Here is a 27,679-nt window from a genome sequence, read left to right on the forward strand (position 1 = left end):
AGAAAGAGAATTTAATTAATTAGCAAGTCGGCACGCCTCCGAGCACGTTTGTAAATTAGCAGATACATTTTCTGCCGCAGATATGTTTTCGCATTCGGGTGACATCAAAAATTTCTATTAAAAATTTATATATTTGTATAATTTTCAGCAGTGATAAACTTTATCGTACAATATCATGATTACTAATGTAGAAAAGCAATATTTATTTTCGGGAATATATAGAAATGATAGTGAACAAATTGATATTTGAATGTGCAGAATCGCGTGCTTTACATTTAAACTTGCCGTCACGGTAATAATCATAATTAAAGCTGTGTCATACATTTACACGTTAAAAGGTATTTGCCGCGTCCGTATTGCTGCAATAAATGCGGAGCATTATTTTTCGTGCAAATACCTTCTGCAGGCTTGCACTGGCCATTGCTAGTCCAAGTCTGCCAGCAATACGAAATGCTATATACACTTTGCAATTAGAGCGCACACATTATTAAATGGAAAAATTTATTTCGAACATCCGGGAAAGTCGCGTCTGTAAATTGTTTCACATTCTTGGTCTCCACGGTCGGTGTATTAATCGAATTAGCCAAGTTTCAGCGAGAAATTCAGCCGGCGCGGCAATGAATTAGACACGGAGACCGTTAACTTTATCGCGATTATTTCGCATTATTCGCCAGCTTATCGGCATCGCGCCGTATTTTCGATTGGCAAAGCACGTATGCAATATATAAGAACGCAAACTGCATTCGCACGTACTGCCGTTTGTTATTGCAACGTTGTTTGTCGCCAAAATTAGAGAGAAATTGTTGCGACTTTTGGTTCGTCGATATATGTGACGCGCGCGCACCACGCGAGGTGGTTATTGCAAATATTATATTTACGAGCGGCGAAGTTACATTTTTGGTAATGGACTGCTGTCACGTTTAACACAGCTGTTACATCCAACAATAAGAATAAAAAAAATTACAGCAACATTGATTACACTTATACGAAAGCAACGGAGTGATTCGTTCTACGTTAAAAAAAAAAAAAAAATAATAATAATAAAAATATAAAAAATCAAAGGACTTATTACTCGTTAAACCTATTGTTGAATAACTCACAATCGATATTTTCCAACATTCTCGTGAGAATTTCGCCACTTAACTATAGATGATATCGATTTATGAATTCGACACAGAGACCCGGAAACTCGGAAGTAAGTCATTGTTTCTACGGCCATAGATGCATAACTTCTTAACTCCTAAATGTCATCCATGTGGAATGATCACGATTACCACATTATTATATAACTACTGAACTTTATGTGTGCCATAGAAGTGTGCCACTTCACAGTCACTTCGTTATATTGATTTATTTAACACGACACTTTTATGTTACTTGAAAAAAGCAGAAATATTAAAACTTACATATTCGCATTATAGATTTTAGTCTCATTTAATTTTGATAATCTGAAGATACATATTCACACGTGAATGCGGAGCAATAATGTCATTTCGAGTAACAGAGATAACAATAGTAACACAAAGGCGCGTACGTTCTCTTGGAACGTGCTCTCGCATTGTTCTTTTAGAAAAACCTCTGATCGAGAAATTCTGCGTAAGTTTTTTATCTCGTTTATTCTTCTGCGAGCGTCATATCGTTCGCCAAAGAATTACCGCGTCAAAGCCAAGCGACCATCGCATCGCTATCGGCGTCCTTAACGCGCAAAGTTAGGAAGTGGACCTGCGCGGCCGCGCTCCCTATCTCTGCCAAATGAACGAATTTGCTGGAGTTAGCCGCGATAATAAACTTTTTTGTCTCCCGGGGACGGTGCGCGGAAAATAATGCGAGGACAAACAATATCAGCGAGAAACTCGCCGAGTAGACAGTGCAGATTTAGCCTGCCGATTTGGCGCGAAAGACAATAGAGCCGAGATACGATAAACAGAATATGCCACTTATTCCGGACTGAAAACTGACGTATAAACTCCGTTCTGCTATTTACCTAATACACATTTATGATCTTGTTAAAACTTTGTTAAAAAGTCGTCGTCGGAAAATTCACCGATGCTTATGCACTTTAATTAATTGGCAAATTTTACTACGTATTGTTTTTACAAGGCAAACGAGTGTTTTTTAATTTTGAAAAATGCAGTTTTTTAAGTGCATCTAGATATTACACAAAAATATTTAATTGTGCACCTCTCTTATTTATGTTATTAAAACATATCGAGTGTTTTATCAAGTACTTTGAATGTAATGACAAATGCTCTAAATACTCATCGCAAGTTAATTACAATATGACATACAACTTTTAACTAACCTGCAGCTTCTTCTAACATCATTTGAATCTCAATTGGAAGAGGATGTTGTAAGTTTAAATTGGAAACATACAGAGACGAATCAAAAGCATCTTCCAAGTTTGTGTTTTAAGCTCGTCATAAAGATCAGGACGAAAGTCATTTTAAAAATTACGTTCAAGTTAATCCTTGTCCTAAACTTTATACTTTAAGGAAAGAAGTTTAGTAGAGCAGAAAGTAAATCCTTCAAGATATATACAGCTCGATCTTGTTTCTTGCTCGATGACGAAAGCTAGGAAATAGAAATTATTAAAGGAAATCGATTTATTTGTCTGAACATGTATCTTGAAGTTGATTTCGACAAACGTGAGACATTGAGAGAGATAACAAGATAATTTTCGAAGGATAAAAGAGAACGAAGATCGTTTGCTCAAGGTAATATCCATTCAAAACCGTACTAGACGTCTGAGTGGTTGAGTTTATGGTTCCCATTAGAGACTCGAACATCGCATTTATGAGAAAAGTGAAGGTTATAGCAGTTCACATCTCAAGTCATTTGTAGTTTTACTTTGAATTTAATAGTAAACGTGATTGTCTGGTCTTTGTGTGTTTCACTTTTTTTTGGTAGAAAAAAAATATTGCCTTTAACAATAAATGTTATTTTTAGTTTTAGCTGTAGATCGCGTATATGATTTTGCAGTCGATAGCATAAATGTCGAAGTTCAGATAACGCCTGGAAAAACAGATCTACATCGGATTTCGACAAAAAAAATCAGCCGTGCACAACTGTTTCTCGAAATTCACATACAGATCGATCTCCGACAGATGCGGCTGGGAAACCGCGCGTAGTGTTCGAACAAGGCTGTTAAAACAGCGTCAGGGGACAGATCCGTAGCGATACGGACGGATTCGGCCGTTGTCGATCGACGGGAACAATAGGGCGAACGGGAATGACACGTAGCGTGCGCACACGGCGGCAGTCCCGGTTCCATATCAAACTCGGTCGGGTTGATCGTCATGGGCATGTGAGACCGGGCGGGGTTGAAACGACACAGACAAGATAAGTTAACCGGACGGTCGCGAACGCATTCTTTTGTGCTTGCTTCTGAGGTCGGCTGACTCCATTGCCGAAGGACAACGGGACGATCCGACAAACGGCTTCTGGTCTCTTTGTAGGTTTGCCCGTCGCACGGATCACGGTCCCCAGCCCTTTTCCCGAGCTCCTTTGTCGACTGTACGCCGTTTAATTACTACACGCGCCTCGGGAGGCAGGAGGTGAAAAGCGCGGGAATCGGCGACAACGCGTTATAAAAATGGGTAGCGTACTACTGAATTAGCAAGTTGCTTGTAAAACATCAAAAGTCGTGCACATCCTCTTTCACCTCCTCTCTGAAATGACATGTAGCGCGCGCGTATTTTCTCTATCTATTACATCTCTTCCTTCGTCGTCTCTCTGCTGTATTTTAGTTTTTACAACGTAAGAACAAAATAGCGAGATAACTCAACGAAACAAAGAGCGCGCGAACGAGTTAACATGTAGATCGTTGTAACGAGGAAAAGAGAGTGCCGTGTAAAAGGTTTCTCCGTGTCAAAGATGGAGATGATTATGTGACATGTCACAAAGCAACGTACTCTTACGAGATAAGAGAAGAGCAAACCTCGATTTTAAGTAGCACCGTGCGTGCAACAGCTTTTTTATATTGTCTGATAAAATAAATGTGTGTTTAAAAAAAAAGATGACCTTGCGTAAATTGAGTACAGACGATCTGGTGGTGTATACAAATAAAGACACGTGACAGGGAAAAGTAGAAAAACGTTTTTCCACTCCTTCCTGTCACGTGACTTTAGTCGTATGAGACTAATGTGCAAGCTATTTACTAATTGCAGATAGGCATGTCTTGATTGTCGGTACATCCATTAATCATCTTTGATCAATTTTTATTCTCGCGGATTTCACATTTGGGAGTGAAGACATGTGTTTCAAATCCATTAATTAATGACATATATATTTGATTGATGGAATGTAATTAATAACAGAATAATATATATACGAAACTTGTGGATGTTAACTGTTGTGTAATATTGCCTGATGATTGAAATTATTAGACCACTCATTATTACCTTTTCATAATTAATGACGCACGATTTAGTACAAAATTCGAGATTTAGAGGCACGTATTTCGAATCACATAACTATATTTCTCTTTCCATTAGAAGATGCGCAAATTGATGATAATCTCACTCTGTGTGTAAAACACGAACATATATTTCTACATTAAACGGTTGTGATTCAAGAGGTGCTGCGCATTACTTTAATAATTTAATTACAAGTTATTACATTTTATGAGATATGTGTGCTTTTTAGAGTTTTTCATTAAATTTACATTTTTTTTTGTAGTTGCCAAAAGAAAGTGAATATTACATATTGTTTAAAGAGAAGACGCAAGCATTTAAAAAGAAAAACGATATATCCATTTTCATATTAAATAATTAAGTAATAAAAATAAATTTACTTTTAAAATAATTGTTTATATCCTACTTAAAATACACATCAATAAAGTCAAAAATGTACTTTTATTGCTATTACTATTTTATACTATTATTACTATTTTAAACACGATTTTTAAGCAGACATGTCAGCGCGCGTTGGCTTTCTCGTCCCTTGTATACAAGAGAAGCAGGTCAGGTGAAGTTACGGAATTTACAGACACACAAAGTATTTCAGGGACAATTAATGTTGCTACTTCCGGACGGTATACAGTATTGTCAGTAAGCAGTCCGGAACCAACGGCAACATAAACATTGGTAAGTTTGCCGGCACCAAAGCGTAACTGGTCAATGCCAAATTAGCTCTCGCACTCTAAACACCGAGTTTGCGCAGCCTACGTTAAGGTGAGCGAGCACACTAAACGGAGCGCAATCACAGACCAAAGTTTGCTTTGTTCTCTCTGTGCGCCAGATAGATTAATGGCCACCGAATTAGATACTGTCATGTGAAGATCTCAGTAGCATTGTCCGCACGAACATCGATTAATAGCTGTTTAATTAAAAGATCGAGTGACAATGGTCGACGGCTTGAAAAGCATAACAGAAAGTACAAATACACTATTAAGAGATGCGTTTCAATAAACGATATTTTATATATCAAAGTTTTTAAAACTTGTATACACTAAAATACTCAATTATTCAAGTAAATATAGAAGCGAGAAAAAAATATTCACCTATAACTTTTTCTATTGTTTTTTTCTTTTTAAATGTCTACATTTATTTATCTTTTCCCTTTACTCGCGTTGCGTCGATTTGATTTTGAGATTGTAATAATGTTTTAAGGTCTCATCTGTCTTTTCGCAATGCATATTCCTTTCTTGCTCGGAAGCTAACGCGTTAAGTCTACTGCGAAAACCCAAGGGAAAGAAGTAATGCTAATTAGATTGTGCGGGTATCATCAATTCATCGTTAGAGACGGAAATTTCCCGCCGAAGTAATTACTCGCTGCCGAGGAATTATGTGCCGTTGTTCCGACCTAGTGGAAGTTGACTCGCGGAAGTTCGTAATGTGCCGGATGTCGTAGTCTCGGGAGCTCGGTGTCCTGTCTCTGCAGATAGATATCTAGGCCATTGAAAGGATGAATGCACATCCTCGAATTCACAAGCTCTTATTCGTGATGAAATACTGCACGAATATATGCACAATATATTTATACAATAAGGTTACAATGTAACCTTTACTCGTTGTTTTAATCAAAGTTGATTTAGAAATTGTCACATTTTTATATTTTTTTCAAGAATTTTCATACAAATAATAAATTTTACATGCAGCTCGCAAATATAAATATACATTTCATTTATTTATTTACTCGTGTAAAAAAATTATTAATTTTTAACAAAGAGTGACGAGAAATTAAAAGAAAAACTAATTCACCTTCTAGTTTAATAAGTTTCAGAAAGCTTTAATGGTTATTGTGGCAACTTATGTCATTAATTCGGAATTAGTATAAAACAATAGTAACTGTATAATTAATGAATCTTTATCAACAAACTTTAAATCGAACAATACTCGGAATGTTTCATTTATCGATAATTAATAGGAGCTACGTGCTCTTAATAACGATTTAAAATGAGATATTTTAGCATTTTTCAGTCACGTACGAGTCAGAAGTTCTATAGAAATTATTTTCTATGAGAATTATTATGATTATGGATTTACTTGCAAAGATTATTATTACTATTGTATGCATATTACGTGCAGGGTTACGATTCACAAAATTATTTTGCTCTAATTAAGCGTTGCAATGCAATTTGGCCGCAGCTTGCGCGCCTACAAATTCATCGGAAGTTCAGCCATGCAAGCATTTTTCGCAACGAAGAGAGTATTATCTTCTGGAAATATAATAAATATTTCATTACAATTTTCACACAAGTCGGCCGTTCTTAGCCTTTGCAGCGTGCAGCAAAATAAATAAATTTTGCCGTTCTTCGGATCGCACATTTCTATTGAGTTCATCTCCAATAGTTTGAAACAAATTAACCGTCTGTCACCGAGGAAAATATATAAAGAAAAAACAAACCCTTTGCCTTCTCTCTCTCTCTCTCTCTCTCTCTCTCTCTCTCTTTCTCTCTCTTTAAGCTTTTGTCAGCATTAATATAAAATAGTCTGTTTGAAAGTCTCGTTGAAATGTTACATCCTATGCAATTTCATAAAAACACAGGTTAAGTCCGCAAAAGATGCAGACAATGTTTACAGACCGCGCGAGTGTAAAAAATTTAAATAGATATAAATAACATGTAATTTTTGCGGTACATCAAATTTGCATAAAAACACCCGCTAGCGGATGCTGTACGCGTAACTCATTATCTCAAAAACATTGTGACGTGCGTCCTGATTAAAGGATACGTATTTTGTTTTTGCAAAACTCAAGTAACGTGAGGTAAATAGTAGGCAGTGCTAAAAAACAGAAAAAACGAGCATAAAACTTGTTTGCCTGTGTCAATACATAATGACATTTTTTATATCGTGTGTCCGCCACGTACACATGTACTCCCCTTTTCATTTCTTAATGTAATTTACACAGTTATAGTACTCTCTCTTTTTGCATCTAGACAGAGATTTATAACAGTTTCTATTCGGAATAGTTTTTGATTTGATTGTAATCATTTATAATGTTTAAAATACTACAATCAGTATTAAACAAATATAATTAAATTATAAAAATTTAATTACACGTACACAAATCATAAAATTGTTAAAAACTGAAATTAACATTAGTTTGTTGAGCATTAGAATGTAATTAGTGTATAAATCCTGCTTAGATACATGTTATTATTTTTCCTCAGGAAGTCAAATGTACGTGGCGTAAATGCAAGATGGGGGAAAGCTCTTCGCTTGCCGGTTCGTAAAGCGTAAAACGTAATACGACCAAGATGCCGTGGTTGTATAAAAACTATATAATATTCTCGGTTAATTTTTAAAGTACCACTTACCCCGAAGATGAGCAGCCGGCTGCAGAAAGTTTCGCAGCTTCGCGCAGCACGTCTCATTTTTTTCCTTCATAATGTTGTAAAAAAAAAACCGTCATCGCTCTTGGATCAGAACGAGCGAACCACCTGAAAATTAGAAGTCCTCACTTAACTGTGCGCACACCCATATAATGATTCACCTATTTAGGTAAGTTTTAACATCCAGTTCGTCTAATTGGCCTCGCGATACTCGAGTAGCTAACGGCGCCATTTTCAGACGCAATTTCATTAGCGGAGATTGCCAGGAGCCGTTACACAGAAATCGACACAAGTTCGTATATGCGACGCATAAACTTTGCGTATCACATTTGCTTCGCAATATCAAACGACAGTTAAAGACTGCGACGGTTCAAACGATGCATCGTAGCACACGTACGTATTGGAGATCGGAAAAAACCTATGTCGCGTATCGCGATTTTACCTCATTGTCGAGCTTATTGGCACTCCCGTTAGACGGGCGTTATCAAAGAGATACGCAAAATCCATCGAATGCGTTCTCACGTGTGCGCGCGAGATCAGATATTCTCGAGAAGGGTTTTGATATCGGTATACGAAACCCGAGATTTGATATCTAATGTAAATATGGAGACGTGTGTATGTGTGCAAAAAGTGTGTACACGCATCGGATAAGTATATATCCGCGCAAGACATTCACGGGCTCTTAGGTGTCGAGGATGCCTGTCGCTATGCAGTTCGCAGGCTCTCCTGCGAATCCGTGGATCAACTTGCAGGCTATGAGACATTCTCGCGCTAGGAAATGCAGAAATGGTTCGTGATGCGCCGCTTTTACTCCGCGTAAAAGAAGATGCGCGGATGTCGCGACGTATTCCGATAACTCGTTTAACCCTGAACACGAGTGAGTTTCTGCTGTCGCACGTGTGTTTGGCAATAGTGGAATTTACATGATTTTCAGTACATACGTTTCTCGCGATGTTCTTTTACGCGGAATTATCTATATATCTATAGCAACAGCAGGCTTTTCGAAATAAATCATGTAATGAACATCCGATTTTCTGATTGTAATTTCGTGATTTAATGAAAAGTACATATTTGAAGCAACTTCGCGAAAATAAATGTTTATGTCCGCTGATCGTCGAACGGGAAGATTGATCACGCACCTTGCAGATGTGCGATAATTTATCTCTGCGCTCGAGTCATGCATCAACAATGTACTCTATTATTTATTTCTAAACAAAAAACAGGCAGGAATTTAATTTCTTTAATTTCTTCAATTTTGTGCTTCAAGTACCACTTATTTGTTTAATAAAATTTGTTTCTAAAAGTATTTATAAATAGATATTTAAACACTTGAAACAGTAACACAAATGATTTTCACAGATTATGTTCCGCGCAACGGTCGAACCGCGGACAGTATGGCATTAATATGAAATCTCGTTTATATACGTGTCGGTGTAACGTTTGCTTAGGCCGTGAAATTTCAGTTAGAAGCGCACTTAGTCGCGAATACATACGAAATTTAGTTTCTGTATCGCGTTACCACGGTAACAGGCTGACCGTTCTCTGTAATGCGGTTGGATAGGCCCGTTAGTATCCCTCTGGAACTTTAGGATGACGTCAGGAAAAGCAGAGAGAGAATAGGAGGAAGAGAGAAAACAAAGGAAAAAGCATACGATGAGAAAGAGTATCGAAAGGGGTTCTGACGAGGGTGGCGGAAGAGAGGAACATTAAAGTGACTGCACCGTGACGAATCATTTTGCTCATACGGGATGCAGGTAGACTCGCGAGAAAGTGAAACGTCCGTTAACATCCGGAACGAAATCGTTACAACCGGCCTGTCATTCTTGATCCCGTCGTCTGTTTTAGACCAGGCTTTTCTCGAGACCGAGCGCGCTCCGGGGGTCGTATATAACACGTTATCGCACGGCAAGGCCAACGAAAGGACGCGTTAACGCGATAAAACCATGACGCCAACGCTCGTCGCCGCGCATGATCTCGAATTACTATGCGTCGGCGGTCGCGATCTCGCATGGGAAGGTCGCCACGAGAAGTAACTGTGTAAAGTGATCCCCTGCGCAACAACCGCCATCGCGTCGCTAACATTATTTCTCTCGTTACTACCACAAGCGGTCTTGCTCTATCGCCCACTTAAGGTTGAGTAATGCAATATCGAGTATCTGCCGCTTAATAAATGTCATCCAAGCGTTTCATTTAATTTACCGAAAACGTGTTTCTATATTTCATACAAATATATGTATAATTTCCTGAATGATCAAATTTTTATTTGCGTTTTGAGAACATGTTTTATGTGTACAGATTAATTAAATACGAATTAAGTAAAAAACAAAATCAAAATTTAGATAGAACGTATTAATTCAGTAATTTAAGATGTAACGGAATCATTGGTCGGAATCGTAGTCTAAGATACAGACAACCAAATACGTAGCCAAGTTTGCTAAAAAGAGAGAAAATAAATAAACGTCGAGGTTGTAAACGCGGCTCCGACGGGGCATTAAAAATGATATTTTCATGCTCGACATAGGTTCTTTCCGGAATAACCTACCCCTAGTTACGATCTTGCGAGCTATATACTTGGCGAGCGTAATGCGCGCGGTCTCCCCCAGTTATTCAACGTTCTCTCTGCAGCGCTTTCCGGCATCCGGAACGAAATCTCTACCGACACGTCATTCTCCGACATCCACGGACCGTCGGAGTCTTGAAGGGCGAGAACGAGCGGCAGTGCGGCGAGAGAACCGACTTTGGGTTCTGTAGAAGAAAGAGAGACGAGCATTTCTCTTATCCGTCCCTCGACATGCGACGGCGGCTCTTAACACAGTGTGTCAAGTCGGGAAACCGTCGTCGTGAAAGCATCTGCTCGTTCGCGCTCCGAAGATTAAAAAAGTTCCCTATCGTTTCAACCTTGAAAAGCGCGCGAACATCGCCCGCTTACAGCAAAACGCCGAAAGAGAAAGATAGGAAGAGCGGTGAAAGTAAGAGAAAGAGAGGAAAAAAGAAAAGAAAGAAGATGATATTCTTGCATTATTTTTTTTCTTTTTTTTCTGACACGTCTAAGACTTTGCTTAGACTTTCGTATCGTGACTTTCCATCCGTGTCTTTTCGAGTGCGACGTCGAAAGGTCACATTCATGTCCTTTTCCGCGGTGTGATTGCACCTCGTAACTTGTCACTTCCGTTCCGATCGCGTTTATATCAACGCGATTTTCGACAACGAGACGATACGAGCTGTCGTAAAACCACGAAAATGCGTGCTTATTTGACATTTCAAACAACGTGACATTTTGAATGGTGTTTTGGCCTCTTGCAACTATCTCTCTTCGCTTAAAACGAACAAATGACGACCGCCGAAATCTCGGGGAAAATTCTACGGAAATGTGAAGATAGTGTCTATTGTGTCTGTCGCGGTGCTTTAACGTGGCGTGTCGTCACCGCGCGCAAAGCATCTGCTCATCTCTGCTCGCTCGAGAGATTAAAAAGTTTTTCTCGGGGAAAACCTCGTGACAATATTGCTCTCATTGCGCACAGGCAAACAGCCAGACATGAACTGGTGTGCGGTTGTACGTTCTATTCGCTGGTGATGGAAGTTGAGTTGGGATTTCTTGGCGATTTCCGAACACGCAGCAACTCACTCGTGCGCGAAGCGTTCGATAAAGGAGTTCCCGGCGATTAATGGTCCTACAAAGTGTAATGAAATTTAATAGTTACAGGCAGGCGACAGGCGTTAGTACTTGGCTTTCCGGTTTCGCAATCTGTATTACGACTCTCTGCGATGTATGATTCGATGTATATATGTATCTAAAGTCCGATATATTTGCTGATAAATATATTCGCAGATAAAGCGACGCTCATCTTTTCATTTGAAATAAGTCAACACATTCTATTGACAAACTCTTGCGTCAGTGATACGCGAGAATAATATTTTTTAATGATTTGCACAAATCTGATTGTGAATTGTTGTTAATGTGTTTCAAGTCAATTTATGAAAAAAGTTATTTGAACAAAGATAATTTGTATTCTACGTAAATATTGATTCGCGAGATATACACAAGAAAAAATAGATATTTCTCCGATAAAAGTCAGCTTTTTCAAGAGTAAGCTCTTAAGAATGAATAAGTAAATTGAAAGCTATTTTAATTGCACTTTATAAAATCTTGTGCGTAATTCATGTAAACTACTAATATATTGTTACTTTATTTTTATGTATTGTATTAAATAAATAATAAAAAAATCTATTATTTGCTTACGTATCTTATTTTCAGAATTTATTAATGCCTTGTTATTAAACATAATTCTACAAAACAACTTTGAAAAAAACATATTACTAGGAATATCGTTTTATCGGAAAAAGATTACAGAAGCGGATTTATATAAATCGCCAATATCCTAATCCTTTCTTCCAAAAAGTGTAACTGTTAATCGTTAACGACGTCAGTTTTGTATTGTTTATTTTTTTATCTCTCCGATATCTCTCAACAATTATTAATTCTTTCCACGTAATTATAATAATTTGTATACATTTGTTAATAAATATTTAAAAATATTGTCAATCACTGTGTGTATCTACCTGATATCTACCTGATAATAAAGGATTTGGAAAACTGATACAATAAAAAATATTAATTATTGAAAATGTATTGAAATATAAAATTAATTAGACGTTGCAGATACGTAACTATTCGATATGTAAATCTTTTCTCTCAAACACATACAACTTCGAGAAGAATTTTCGATCGACCGATATTCTTCCGTGCCAAGAAAACATCTCGCTACCGAGGCAACATTCTGAATAATCGAACGTCTAATAATACGGTACATCTTCGATATATCCCCTATTCAGTTCTCTATCGTAGCGATATTAAAAGTGCAATTTCGCAGTTGAGTCTTTATTCTCTAGAATACAATATCGGTTACTCTAAGGCACATACGTATAAGAAAAACCGATTAAAAAATTGGAAACAAAACTCCTTTAGGAAATGTTCAATACAATCACTTTGTGGGAGCACAGAAAGGAGAATAAAGTAAAAGAGACTTGGATGCGAGGGTATCCTTTGAAGGACTCTTTCTTGTCTAAACAGGTTACTGTGTACATTTTCCTCTTTGCAAATGTATTTAATTCATGTTGTTCCTTTGAGAAACAATATTAAGTCTTCGAGTAAAAAAAAATCTTACGTTCCTTTAGAATGTATTAACTTTCAAATTAGATGTTTAGTTAGTAGAAAATGAACGTTGTAAAGTATGTATATACGTACTTTTAAAAAGATTATAACAACGACACTTCTCTGTTATCTTATAATGTTGCAAAGGTAAAACGCGTAGAAAAACTTTCATAGCGTGTTCCACGCGACTATCCACTTTGTGAATGGTTTCTCTCGCGGAATAGTAGTCCCGATATAAATTCTCCCCGTATTTTCACGCTTTCATTGCCAACGTCATACGAATCCGTTCCACTTTTCGGACCGAGTTCGCTCTCAACACTTTCCCAGGCATTAAAGCGTGAAGACCGCGGCAGGGAGAGGGTGTGCTATACGTTCCCTTCTTCCTTCCCGATTTATATCAGCCATGCCGTGGAGACGTGAGCAATAACAGAACCTTTAGACGCGGACTCTACGACGCGGACGTGGTCGTCGCGCTTATATCCCCGCGATGCTCGCAATTGCATTCGTTTCGCGTTGCACCAGGTAGCTATACTCGTTGCAACACTGCAGATAGGTTCAGTTTACTCGTCGACGTTTCTTATTGCCACTTTACTTCGCACGTATCCACAGCACGAAGGAAGATATTTGTTTAATGTTCACTTTGGCGAGCTATTTCGTGCATCTTGTGCAACCACGTTCTTGACAATAAAATCCGAGCGCTCCATTTCCTTAATCCTGCGATAGGAGTATCCAAAATTTCACGGAAGTCAAATCGTGAAGTCCTTCACGACTCTATAAAGTCGATTTATCTTGATGGAGAACTTGTTTCTCACAGCTTGTAGAAGAAGCTTCTTATGTTAGCTGTGCATATAGTAACATGCGGGAGAAGTTATTCTGTACTATCGTGCACAAGTTCTTGACACTAAAACAGAAATGTTGGAGAGTCTACTCTAACTTTCACTCCCTACGGTAGAGAAAACGTACATTGTTAACAAATTTATATATTTTTGAATATATATTATGTTTAAAAAATAATAGTTTAAAGAGTTCTACCAAAAAAGCATGTGTAAATAATCACAATCGATTATCGAGAATATCGATCCTTTCAATATTATTACCCCTTTTACCTCGACGCTGATTGGATGTTTCTAGGATGTGTTTCTCGATTCATGTCGTACATATCAAGACGCACGGTAGTGATTACGATAAGATCACTGACCTTGATCACGTGACTACAATGAGGTCACTAACCTTGGTCACGTGACTACGGCGATGTCATTGATCTCGATCACGTAATTACGATATATATAATATTCTCTTTTTTATTCTTTTGCTTGTCACGTAACTTTACTTTAGTCACGTGTTGTTTTTCCACCCTTTTCTCTTTCTATTTTTCAAGTTTGATTTTCGTGCGTTATTTCTGACATCTCTCATATGTACATTATGCGTATTATATGGTTTGTAAGACGTATAGGTATACTAGCTGTCATCGCGGTGACAGGTTGTGTTTACTAGCACAACGCGTTAAAATAAAAACAATAACAGTGCGCGTAGCGCGCGGTTGTGTTGTGCTAATAGTAATAAAAAAAACAATTCTTTTATAATTCAAAATAATGGTCACCTAATTGATTTAATTTTAAAAGTAATGAGTGTTGTTCAGACTACAACTAGACGTTCTTATGTACGCTCTCTCTACAAAGTTGTATTAAAATCTAACCCTGTACTGTAAATTCAACTATATTTGGACGGTATAACGGCAGTTTCCTGCAACGCGCACAATAGCGTAATTTTTCGTAACACGAATCCTCACAAGTTAATTAAACTTCGAAGCTAAAGAGAACAGAGAGAGGAGCCAAAAGATCTGACTACATAACGCGTTTGCTCTGCCAGAAGTAGGAAGGTGCGCTATCATTACGGATTTGTTCCTTTTGATGTCTTGGTGGCTCGTCACATTTTCTTAATTAAAGACGGAACTCGTTTACGGCTTCACTCTGTGTTCTCTTTTTGGAGTAAAATTAAAATCTTTGGTTTTATCATATATCTATTCCATCTATATTTCTTTTATCTTTTTTATAAATCAATTTTTGTTGCTTTTTAATATGCAGATATCACTTTGTGTGTTAAAAACTTCACTTAATTTAAGACGTTATGACGAAAAGATAAGGCAATTTCTGATGCTACAATTGCTTTTCGCACGCGAACGATAGGTAGCCATTTCGTCTTCGACGATGGAAGACGCGAGGGTTAGGAGCAAACAGGCGTAGCAAAGATCCCCCATGAGCCTTTGTTTCTCCCTTCGTCGGCTTGTTTGGTTCCGCAACAGGAAATTAACACCGCGATTCCGCTTTCTCCGCTCACCGTCGTCGCCCGTATTGTTATCCTCGAAAGGTAATCTGGGATTTGTCACGGTCGTACGCGCGTACTTTGATATTATATGGATACCCACATGACTCGCGTCACGCCGTGTGGAAGAAGGGCAGCGCGGCGCGTGTCACGACGAGTTACGATTTATGTTTTCGGCACTTATCACTGGCGATTTGGGAGGTAATTGCTTGCGTCGTTATGAATGCACAAAAATGTTTGAACGCGACATACGTGCTAAACCGCTCGCACGATATTTCATTCGCGCAACCTACAAATGTCACACACGCGTCTGTAATTACAAACAGGCGTATCTGTAAAACGCAACGAGCGCAATAATTATTTTTCTTTGTAAAGGTTAACACGACTATGTATATGCGTTATTTCTGTATGCAAAAAAAAAAAAATACCTGTGCAATAAATCTTCACGATATTTTCCTTGATTTGAACAGTTTGGTTTAAAAACTTTTAATTTTGCGATATCAGAGATATCGATACGTGTATTGAGTGCTGTTTATTAATTAAACGAACGTGTTGCAGCTCCGTGCAAACATTATTTCGCGCTCAACACGCTTCTTCCGTGGTAATAATCGGCCAGTCCTGTCGGTCGGGTTCGCGCATCGCGCAAAAAGAATGCACGCCGCGCTGCGCCGATGAAAAAAGGCGATCGCCGCAGCTCGTTACGTTGCACCGTAGCATCGGGTGCTGCGTGAGCCAATCAGATAACCGTTAACAGCACCGAAAAAGATCGTTCGGGAGAATTAATCGTGTCGTTCATATCTCGTTTAGCTTCTCCTCAGAGAAATTACCGCAGTTGGCACCATGTCGATCCATCATCCCGAATATCAGTGCACGAGTTTCGTAGCCGAACTCATAACATCAGCCTTAACGTTCTCTTAATGGTCGGAACGGTTTTCTGTTGTGCGTGTAATGCGCGTAACGTGTGAGCCGTTTAAGACTTTTTCAATGAGATGTTACGTATGTACAGGCGCGTCGTTTAAAAATAAAATTGCCGTTGTGCTTGACCAGGTGAAGTAAAAAAAAAAAAATAGAAATATAAAAAGGGTCTACTTGCGCTCACATTGCACGCTGCAATGCCGATAATTTTATGCCGCTTATACTGGTTTATAGCGTAAAAAGCTACCGTGAAAGAATCATTTTTCTTCTTTTTACCTCTATAAAGATTATATAATTATAAAATACAGTAATTACAAGAGAGAAAGTTTGCACATGTGTATACTTTCTTTATGTTTGCCCAAACATGAATATATGATTAATTTTTTTTTACCCGTATAAAAATCACAAAATTTAATCTTACAAGTTAAAATATATGTTAATTGCATAGAAAATATGTTGAATACATTACCCTCGTTAATACGATGATGTGCGTGGAGAACGCCGGCTGCGCGAGCGACTAACCCACCCCGATCTATCGTTGGATATTGTACGGCGCATGCGACACATCCTGTTCGCACATCGTACACGAACTTAAAGTGTTAAAAAAACCATTTCGTCATCCGTGCGCGTGAAATTTTCTGCTCTTTCTGGGCGTGGAACCGTTTGCACGCGATTACACGACTCACACGGCCGGGACGAATGCCTCTTTGTGTTCGCCGTGAGCACTGTCATTTCGTCACGTGACGTAATAAGCGGCCGACGCATCTCACTCAGATTCGTAAGGCGCGATACTAACTGGGCGGTGAACTTCCTTCGCACCGGGCTCGTTTGTTCGCGCGAGAGACTGGGACCGCGGATAATCGTGTGGCTCGAATACCCTTTATATGGAGGGAGAAGAGAGCGGAACTTACCTCAGGTGAGAACACGCGGTCTTCGTTCCGCGACCGCTGACGAAGAACGTCCGAGGAAGCCGCTTTATGAAAGATATACGGGCCCGATGGCCCGCGAGTCGTAAAATTACAAGGTGCGCGCCGGCGCACCACACCGGACGCCCTCGTCGTAATTTCACGGGTCGTGAAGTGCGCACCGATAACGCCAAAGTCCAGCCGGCAATGGCGGATAGTTTTTCCTAATGAAGCACGGGACATAGAATTTTTATGCTAACTTGAGAACAAGGACGGAGACAGTTGAGCGTGGAAGAAAGAGCGATATTTTTTATTCTTCCGGCGAAGTGCGGGTCTCTCCGATCTCTTTCTGCATCGTTTACGCGCGCGGCGAATGCGTCTATCGAATCGGTTTCTGTGCGCAGCCTTCGCCAGCGGAACTGCGCAAAGACATCCTCACGATTGCTTATTTCCGGCTTAGCCGCCGACTGGAAACGGAGACGTAAGAAATACGTATGTATGTATATGCGAACTTGTGTACGTGATGTCTGCGTCGATAAGCGGGCGTGTCGTTTTTGGCCGTTAGAAAATAAGCTTCCCATCTATCTCGTAGAAAAAAAGAGAACTGTTTGATGGCAAAGGATTAAAAACCGCGCGCAGTTTTTAATCCTTCGCCATCTCATGTTTTTTATGATACTTCAATATAAAGTTTTACTTTCGGTACATATTTTGCATTTTATTCTTCATAAAAGAAAAAATAATTGTATTACTAAAATATACTTTTACATTTTATTGAAATTTTGGTCTCCATAAATATATTTACAATTTATTTAAATAAATTTGTGTAAAAAAACTTTTTGATGAAACTAATTGCAATTGTTTGTATAAAAACTAAAATAAAATAAAAGAATATACACAATTCAATCAAGCGCAACTGCAGTTTGCAGCATCTCTTCGTTACGTTACTAAAAACATTCCTCTTCAATAAAGTTGTATTGTTATCGATTACACTTATTATCTCTTCAACATATTTAAAGAAGTACTTCCGATTTTTATCAACAGATTGAACGCAAGAAAAAGATTGAAAAAGAATTCGTTGATCACTTTGTCTGCAATCGGAAACAACTAGAATTTCTCGACAAAACTGTATATATTGCATCGCGTAGATATTAAGTTCAAGAATTCGGATCGACGCATGTCTACATAAAAGCCCATAGAAGCAAAGGCGTTGCACGACGAGCGGACATCCAAAATATCAAAGAGGCAATGAAATAAAAATCACTCTCTCCTCGTTGGACTGAAGATTGGTACTCGCGATTGATACACGCGTGCTTGATTTTCGCTTGTTCTTTGAAAAGCTCATGCCGATCGTCGTCGACGTCGGACAAGAGAGTTACCTTTCTGTCGCGAGTGAATCATATTCGAGGAAATTACCCGACAGTTCCTTTCAAAATTTTCAGGCGATACACCGAGCGTGAGATTTCATTGTGGAAGAAAGAGAGTTGCAGAAGGACGCACGACGGAGAGGCGGAGATAGGCGACGGCGACGAGACGACCTCAAACATTTTCCGTCCGAGGTCCCAGAGGGGAAAGGGAGCGGCCGCCCGTCGTATATAATTCACGAAAATACTTGGCCCTCGGTATATCGTGGCAACATAACGTCGCGACCGATAAAATTGTTTTGTCTCTACAGGGAATGTGGCTGCTCCGAACGCGGAGAGTTTCAACCCTACATCCGCGCGCACGTGGATCGGATTCACAGATACATCCGATCCATTATCCGAACGGTGGTGTTCCGGATCCGTGCAGCTCCGGATGATCGATCTTACTATTTGTATCTCGATAGGCAAACAAGACACTTCTCTATCAGGCTAGAGATAAGATGACGAGCAAATTATGCGACATAATGAAATAAAGCCAAATAGCTCGTTTCGAATTTGATTATTTCTCATTTACGTCGTTTGTCAGATATTCGCGGTGATTTGAGCAGATATCGAGCCGAATTCAAAAACCGTATCTCGATATTGCGAGAGTTTTATAGAGAGATTTTATTTTTAGATGTCCATATTAATAAATTGAATTTCGCGCAAATTAAATAATATTATCTAAGAGAAGCTTATACTAAAGAGATTATATTAGTGAGTAAATGTATGTGTATGTATGTATGTGTGGAAACGTATATTCAGTCTAAACGGGTAGAACTACTATTATCGAGAAGCAAGTTTGGGCGAGCGGCGGTCACGTGAACCAGATAGCGACTCACGAATCATTGAACATAGAACCATTGAGCGAGAAACGCTGATGCATAATCTACGGTATTACTCCAACTCACATGTGTCGATTGCCAACGACGTCACTGGTCGACGTCTCTAAGAAAGAAGCCAAATGCGCGCTCATGCCGATTGAACTTATAAATGCAAAGATTCTCGCAGAATCAGGAAAATATGTAATTCAATTTTTGCCCGTCAGCTGGTTCGTTTTAAATCTACAGCTACATATTTTTCTATCACGCTTCCTGCACGTCGCGTGATTTTTATTTTCGTAGAAATCAGGTCGCGTATAATCCTTCATCATAAGTCGGAAAGTTTTAATTACGCCACGTATAATGATGACAAACGATGCGTGATACGTATGCGATATCGATGTCACCGCAAGGAGGGAACATGTTCGCACTCGGCCATTTGCATGTTTGCTCAAAACAAGACGCATTGATGGTGATTGATATCCACCCAGTTCAATATTTATCGAATCGATGTTCTCTGATCGACAGCGGGTTTTCGAAAATATGTGAAGCAATGTGAAGCAGAGATTCTCTATTATCGCGCGTGCAATAGCAGCAACAATATATGCGAGAGATAATAATATTAGCGTACGATAAAATTAGTTTCAATTATTACACGAAAGTGATTTCGATGTTGTTTATTTCGTTTGCAATCTGTCGCATTAGATAAAAAATAGAAACGTTATATTTTCCTCTTTGGAAAGGTATATAACAAGTCGATATTATTATATGTACACATTACTATTAAAAATAAAATTAAAAATAAAGAGTTGATTTGATACCACACCTAGTTGAGATTTAGTCCAACGGGAATTGTGGAAACACGAGCATACTCGCACGTGTAAATGGGGTAGTTTCTTTTCACGATGTTCGTGATCGCTTGTACTCGTGGGCAGTGATTAGGAGCGATGCGTGAAACGTTCGTAACGTTAATGAAAGAAGAGATCGTCCGTACGTGACGTGCCATTTCCACTCGCGGTCAGATCAAGCGGAGAATTTTATCCTCTGTTGCGATTGTTCTCGCTCGAGCCGACGTGACGGCGTTTATTGGATCGATACGCCGGTGTGTTTCTCTCTTTCTCTCTTCTTCGCCGCGCTAATAAAAAGCACTGGCCGATATTATCCACTGTATGGCGGCGAGCTGCGCGTTCGTGCTGGCACCTCTTGATGGTATAAAAAATGGCATCCGTGGCCAGCACCAACGCTACGTGACGTGAGTAATTATCAGCAGCCGCGTGAACACATACGCAACGTCGAGATACGATGGTGCAGCGCGCGTCTACATATTTGTACGTAAAAAAACTTTTCGAAGGCGATCGTTAACCATTCACCCCGTCAGATATCTATTATGCAAGATCGCAACCTTGTCGTGCAAAATTAATCTGAAAAAAAACTTCAATAAAAAATTTACAATATTCTTCCTCACGTTCAAATGCGTGAGATTGAAAAAGATATTAATACGTTTCGTTTTTTGTTTTTTTAACTACATAATAAAAAGATTTTTTGTGTGTATTGAGACCGTGATTGTGACGATTAGTTGTGCAATGTAAAGTAACACAAAAAAAACTAAGTAATTAAAAAAGGAGATGCTTACCCCAAGAAAATATTTACAATTTGTCCCGAGTTTTTGTGACGTCTGCACGGCAAACATTTAAAACACGAAAAAATCATGTGCGTAATCTGTTCACTAAGATAGTATGATTTGCGTGACGTCACGAACAGTGCGTCTTTCACTTGTTTACTCTGATTCATTCTCTTTTTCACTTCAGTGTTAATTTTAGATTTTTACTTAAATCGAAAATAATAAGAATATTGTGTTCTCAATTTCGAACAAATTTGAATATATCTTATAAGACAATCTTATAAAATAAAATATTTATATAACATGACAAATTAACAATTACGCTTAGTTTGTTAACAGAAAAAGGGATCTATACTCTTAAATTACGTGCTCAAACGTAAGAAAATTAGTGACCTGTCTAAGCATTTTACAGACATGTTTAACGTCGTGAATACGAATTTTCAGTTCGGTATTAGAACTGAATTTTAAAAAGGACTTTATTCTTTCAACAGGTTTAGGAAATTCAATATTAATATAACGAGTAGACCGGACGTATCGCTTTTCCAACGTCAACCGACTATTGGAGAATAATAAAATATTTCTATATATCTTCTCGGTAATAATAAAAGATATTTTCGTCAATTTTGTATGATCGATTCGTTCATCGCGTAGACAAGATCTCTCTCTGCATCTATAAAAGCCGCAAAGCTACTACCGTAGCTACTCACTTAGCTAATTCTTACGGTCTCACGTACCATAAGCTGACGCAGCTGAAAATGATGAGTCTGAGATTCGAGATTACACACGTACCGAGGAACACGTTTCGAGTTATGGCATGGAATATGAAACGCTCTTTTGCGTTGAATTTATGAAAAGGAATTAATTTGCGCGATATGGTCGGCAAGGACATGAAAATCTTAAAAAGCCAAGACATTACCGATGTGGATAAAAATGGTATTAAAAAAAAAAATAAATAAATATTGTCAAACAAAGATAAATATGTTATTCATTATGATATACGTAAATGATTATTAAAATGAATATATTTACGTAATAATGTTTGTTATTGAGAAATTTACTACAAGCAGAAATCAATATTGTATAATTGCGTATGATGAAAAAAGTATTAAGATGCAAGAAAAAATTACAGTGATTGTGACACTTCTATAATTAGTCATCCGTTTTATTTCTGTCATTTCTTGGAATCTAACAGAAAGAACGTGATCTGATAAAAGATTTTGAAATATTCCATTTCATCGAAGTCACACTCGTTATTCATGATACGGCATTTTCCAGATAATGTTTAATGCCGCTCAATCTCTTTTGTGAGTATTATTCAATTAATCACCTTCTACAATTATCACTGATATCTACTGATATCAGACCACCAGCAAGCGATCAATAAGAAAAAGTAAAGACACAACAAAGCTATATCAAGAAAATATACTACAAAAAGATTACTACACGCGCAAGAGATATTCATTTTTTTTTAATTGTAATTTTTTTAACGCAACTAAAATTCTGTGCGTTATTATAATTATTATGATTTATACTTTTATAATTATTAGAATGCATATTTCAAAGAGTAAAGACAGCCTTGTTCTAAGCTGTCTCACCTGTTAAAAAGCATACTTTGCGATATTTTTGTGTTAAAAAATTTTTGTATTTAATTATTTTGCGTCTTTTTAATAAAGATATTGTTATTATATTATTATTATTTATTATACGTGTGCGTGTATATTTCTTACAAATAATAGTTGGACGTATGCAATTAATGCATTGTTAATTAAGATAAGATATATATTTGAGTCACGTTAGAAAATATGATAAGTTCTTACAATCTGCAGGGGAGCAGCAAGAAACAAAACAAATAATCTTACGTAAATTGTTATCAATGTCGAGATAAAGATCTTTGAGTTCATGCTACGCTTTTTTTAGTGGAATTACGCGTGAAAAGTGATAAGACAAAGTATATAAAAGCGTTTCTAAACTGCCACACAAACAGTACGATATTAGGTGGTACATGCGAGTTTACAATCTCAATTTCGCAATATGCGCGCTTTACTTTTTGTGGTTTTGTGCCTTTCTGTAGCTGTCTGCATAAGAGCAGAAGATCTTTTTCTAGGTCAACGTCAGGAAGGAGATTATGTTGCGACTAATAGAACCATTTTTAAGGTAAATAAGGCATTTATAAAATTTTTACCATCATAATATTGTACATGTGTTAAATAATAAGAGTTTTAGTACTTTTTAAAGTTTAATTAACTTTTTTATTAGATTAGTATGTCATTTAATTTTTAAACATATAAACATAGATTATGTCATTAAGATAGTAAAAGAATTATATTTAGTATGTTTAGCTTTATTGCATGCGTTTTACGTTCTCTATTTGTGCTTTATATCATAATTTATGATCACTTGTGGTAATTTATGGCTAAAGCTTTGTTAACATTTCCATTTCATCGATGTTCCAATAAGTTTTAAGATAACATTCTGTATAGCATCTACTTATAATTATACTCTTACTTTTCTAAATGTAGACTCTATATATATATAAAAAAAGTTTTTATTTTATTTTATTTATTTTTATTTTAATTTGCTTTATTTCGTTAGCTTCTGACGTATTTGATGCATTGCTGCATTTATTCTTTGTTACTCTATTTTTTAAATGTTTTTTGATATTTACACTCTCACTGTTATTCTTAACTCAAATGATACATAAGTGGTTAGCTTTTATTTATATATTACAGCCTCCTATCCCTGGAAAACAAATGATGGCGCGAATCGGCGCGTCCGGTAAAAATTTAGAAGATGTTATCAACCGAGTGGAGATGACAAACATGGGAAACAAAACTGCCGATTTTACAGTAACCAAAGGTGGCATCGGCAATAATAATATAGTGATACTCGCTGTTGCACGAAAAAGCGGAGAAGGCTTACACGTACACATAACAGCGCATGCCATAAGTCAGTTGTCTGCAACAACAACGGAGAAGCCAACTACTGCAAGCAGTGATGCACCTGGTGATAGAAGCACACCCGATGATGGTGACGGAAATAACAGCACTCCAGGTGATGACGGAAGTAGTAGTAGCACATCTGATGGTGAAAGTTCCAGCACTCCAGGTAATGACGGAAGCAGTAGTACTGCCGGTGATGATGAAGGAAGTAACACCACACCAGGCAATAGTGACGGAACTGGTAGCACTCCAAGTAATGGTGACGGAAGTGGTAGCACATCTGACGGAAGAGATAATGATGGAAGTTCTAGCACTCCAGGTAATGATGACGGAAGCAGTAGTACTGCCGATGATGATAAAGGAAGTAACACTACACCAGGAAATAGTGACGGAACTAGTAACACTCCAAGTAATGGTGATGGAAATGCTAGCACATCTGATGGAAGAGATAATGATGGAAGTTCCAGCACTTCAAGTAGTGATGATGAAAGCAGCAGTACTCCCAATGGTGATGAAGGAAGTAGTACTACACCAGGTAATAATGACGGAAATAGTAGCACACCTGCCAGCACTTCCGGTGATAATGAGGGAAGTAACACCACTCCCAGTGAAAGCAATAGTACTCCTAGTGATGACCCAAGCACACCCAATGAAAATCCGAGCACTCCTGGCGGTGATGATGGAAACAATAGCTCGTCCGATAATAGTAATGAAAGCTCATCCGATGATGATGATAAAAATAACTCATTCGATAAAAGTAATAGTTTGCCTGACAGTGGAAGCAGCAGTTCATCTAATAGTAAAAGCAACAGCTCATCTAATAGTGAAAGCAACAATAAGTCCGATAAGAGTAACAACAACAAGAACAACTCAAGCAGTGACGACGATGACAGCGACGACTCTAGAAGTGACGATTAAAAGCTATTGTAGGATAATTGTTTGAAAATGAGACTATTATAAACAATTACTTTAAATATATATAGCAAATTTATCACATGTATATATACATATAAATAAATTGCATTAAATATTCAACAATGCGTTATTCTGATTTAAGCAATTTGATTATAATTATATATTCTTTGATTTGTAAAAATCTCTTGACAAAACACATTTCCTCATATAAGCAATCATCAATTCCTATCTTTTCTCCCTCTATTTCAAATTCCCGCGAAAAGAATCGTTACGACATTGCCCAACGCAACTAACGGAATGAGATTATCATCGCGACTTATGTATTTCAGAAATCATCGACTTCGTGCCTTGAAATATAATTTATCGAGCTTGAGAATTCTAAGCACAGACCTTCTGTGGGTAACGCGTTTCCACGTGATGCTCCCTCAGCGACGGTTTAGGGGTGCATTGCACGTAAGCCACCGCTGTTACTTGATTCGCTTCATCTTCCACGGTCGGCTTAGAGAGGGATAGAGACTTTTATCTTACTCCCCCTCTCCTTTTTTTCTCTTACCCCACCTTCGTGACTCGAGCTCATGAGAAGAGCTCCGCTCGTGAAAATTGTACTCCAATTTAGTAAGATCCGATTTGTATGGATGGTTGCACCCGAGATATCAGACTGGGTATCGAGTGCAGAGCGCCGCGGAATTTTGATGTCGTCGATTGCGATAGCTAGTATACATGTCCGTCGCATCCGCGCATGTTTGACGCGTTTTCGAAAGATTAATACATCGTCGTTGCCTCGAGCGGGTTCTGCTCTTTATACGTGTAAGCAGATAAGTGCTTGCCTTGCATCGGTCGGAGCATCTTCTAACATCTTGCGACGGAGATCTTTCGTGTCTTCACGTATCACGAAGATCATGGCTCATTAGAATACATGAAATCTTCGGTCAACTTCTCATGATCTAGAAAGAAGTAGCTTGTGCATTTGATATAACGAAAGATATGACGCGGTTCTCAATATCTCATCAAAATTATCTCTGTGATATTAAACAAAATCATTCCCTTTAGGCATAATCGAGAGATCCTTGAATCTTGATGTAACAAAACGTTAAACAGTTTACTGCAAAATCGCTTTCTTAAATAATGCATAAAATACTTCTTGAGAAAAACTCCGTGTTCGAAATATTTAAGGAATGCATTTTGCGATTATTTAAATAATCAGTGTAAATATAATGTTCGAAGTAAGTGTGGTCGTATGGTCGCTGAGCAGCCGTGCTACAGGAATTTCGGCCGTTTAACCGAGTGTCGTAACGTGCCGAGTGAGAGTGCGTATATATGAGACGGCTCGTAGAGAGTTTACCTACCAAGCCTCCGGATTGCGTATATTACTCGAAATACGCACCTGATAATCGCCCTAAACTCCGACCGTATCGAAACAGGTGCGCATATGTACGCGCACGCATACACACACGCGCGCGCAAGCATGACATCTCAACATTTGCACGCATACACGTTACGACATTACTACATGTGGCCGAAGATAAGGGCGCGAATCTCCGGGCTTAATGCCGCGCTAATTAGAGGAGCTCGTGGCAGCGGAACAAGATTATGCGATTAATTCCGACTCGGAGATTTTCGCGATGTGCACCGAACGTTTTCGATCCGCCGCTCTGATAAGACGGCATTTTCTCGATAAACCACGACTTTCTTTATCTGCAAAGAAAGGAAAAAAATAACAAAGATAATAAACAAGTTTTGAGAGAGAGATACGCGCAATTGAAGTTCCGGATTTGTCAGCGGATTAAGTAATTGGTTTTTTGATATTAAAATTCTCAATTATAAACAATAGATATTTGTGTGTATTTATTAGTTTTAAATATTAATTATGTGTCTGCGGCATCTCTGTGTCATTATTCTGTGCTTGTTCTTTCGTCGAATATACCATGTAACATGGTCGCCGTGCGCATTGTAAGTAACTTTTCATCGTATTAATATTCCTTGCAGGATACTTCTTACCAATGCCGCGCGGCAGGCATTATTTTCACAAATGATGTACTTCAACCGTATTATATGCCAAACAGAAGGCATTGCGCGGCTTGATTCATCTTTTTCACGCCCGGCATAGTGCGGTCTATAATTCTTCTGTACGGCGGAAGCGTACTTATCTGATCTGATGATATCCAACCTGAGACGTATCTCGCAGATACGTTACATGAACGAGAACTACCTCGTTTCAATTCAGTATCGTCTTTTCTACATCTTTTCCGTATATTCTGAAATAATGATGCAATATCTCGACGTTCCATCGGCAGGAACAAGAGGACAAATTAATTGAATGAGTGCTGTTGCACGTGTGTGTACGAGACTTAACTTTCTTTCGCAGTATTTGTGCTGTATTATTTTTAAAGAAAGATAAGTTAAATCCACGTTATATTTGCGAGAATTTTAAGCAAATATGTTTTGCATCGCAATTATATATTTATAATTTATATAATTTTTATGTAGATATGCATGCCAAGTTTTCTTTATAACAAACTGATCTCCGAACAGACGTGTACTCCGGATTATACCTACCTACATTTTATGTATATTAAATTCGTAAACTCTCTCCGCGAGTCTCCTTCGTGAGAATCTCTGAAAACTTTAGAGGGCGTTTTTTTAATCTTGTCTCCGCTGACAAGCTGGCGGATTATTACATTTTCAATTAAATCGCACCGGATATCATTTGCATGTCGCCTAAATGCAACCGAAGTGATATAGCCGCACACGTGAAACGTACTTTTTGTCACACTTTTTTCTGTTTACTCATTTTGCATATAATACATACGACGAATTTACAAAAACAAGTTATACGTAAAAATATATTTTGACATCACTAGTAATACGAAAGGATTTGCACGATTGTGTTTGCAATCCTTAAGATTCCTGTGTAT

General features: G+C 38.1%; 2 protein-coding genes across 2 annotated transcripts in view; one reads left to right on the plus strand and one right to left on the minus strand.

Annotated features, from left to right (window-relative positions):
• Positions 1–8,175, minus strand: part of LOC109854986 — a 43,918-nt gene extending 35,743 nt beyond the window's left edge. Inside the window, exon 1 of the mRNA XM_020428696.1 lies at positions 7,760–8,175. The gene's annotated coding sequence lies outside the window, so the exon portion shown is untranslated. The remainder of the gene's footprint in view (positions 1–7,759) is intronic.
• Positions 8,176–22,877: 14,702 nt separating this feature from the next.
• Positions 22,878–24,845, plus strand: LOC109854978 (putative protein TPRXL). Its single transcript, XM_020428684.1, has 2 exons — positions 22,878–23,064; positions 23,640–24,845. Exons 1-2 carry the CDS (start codon positions 22,942–22,944, stop codon positions 24,765–24,767), a joined length of 1,251 nt encoding a protein of 416 aa, XP_020284273.1. The 5' UTR covers positions 22,878–22,941; the 3' UTR covers positions 24,768–24,845.
• The last annotated feature ends 2,834 nt before the right edge of the window (positions 24,846–27,679 follow it).

Source organism: Pseudomyrmex gracilis, unplaced genomic scaffold, assembly GCF_002006095.1.
Source record: "Pseudomyrmex gracilis isolate BER0280 unplaced genomic scaffold, ASM200609v1 scaffold_77, whole genome shotgun sequence".
NCBI lineage: Eukaryota > Metazoa > Arthropoda > Insecta > Hymenoptera > Formicidae > Pseudomyrmex > Pseudomyrmex gracilis.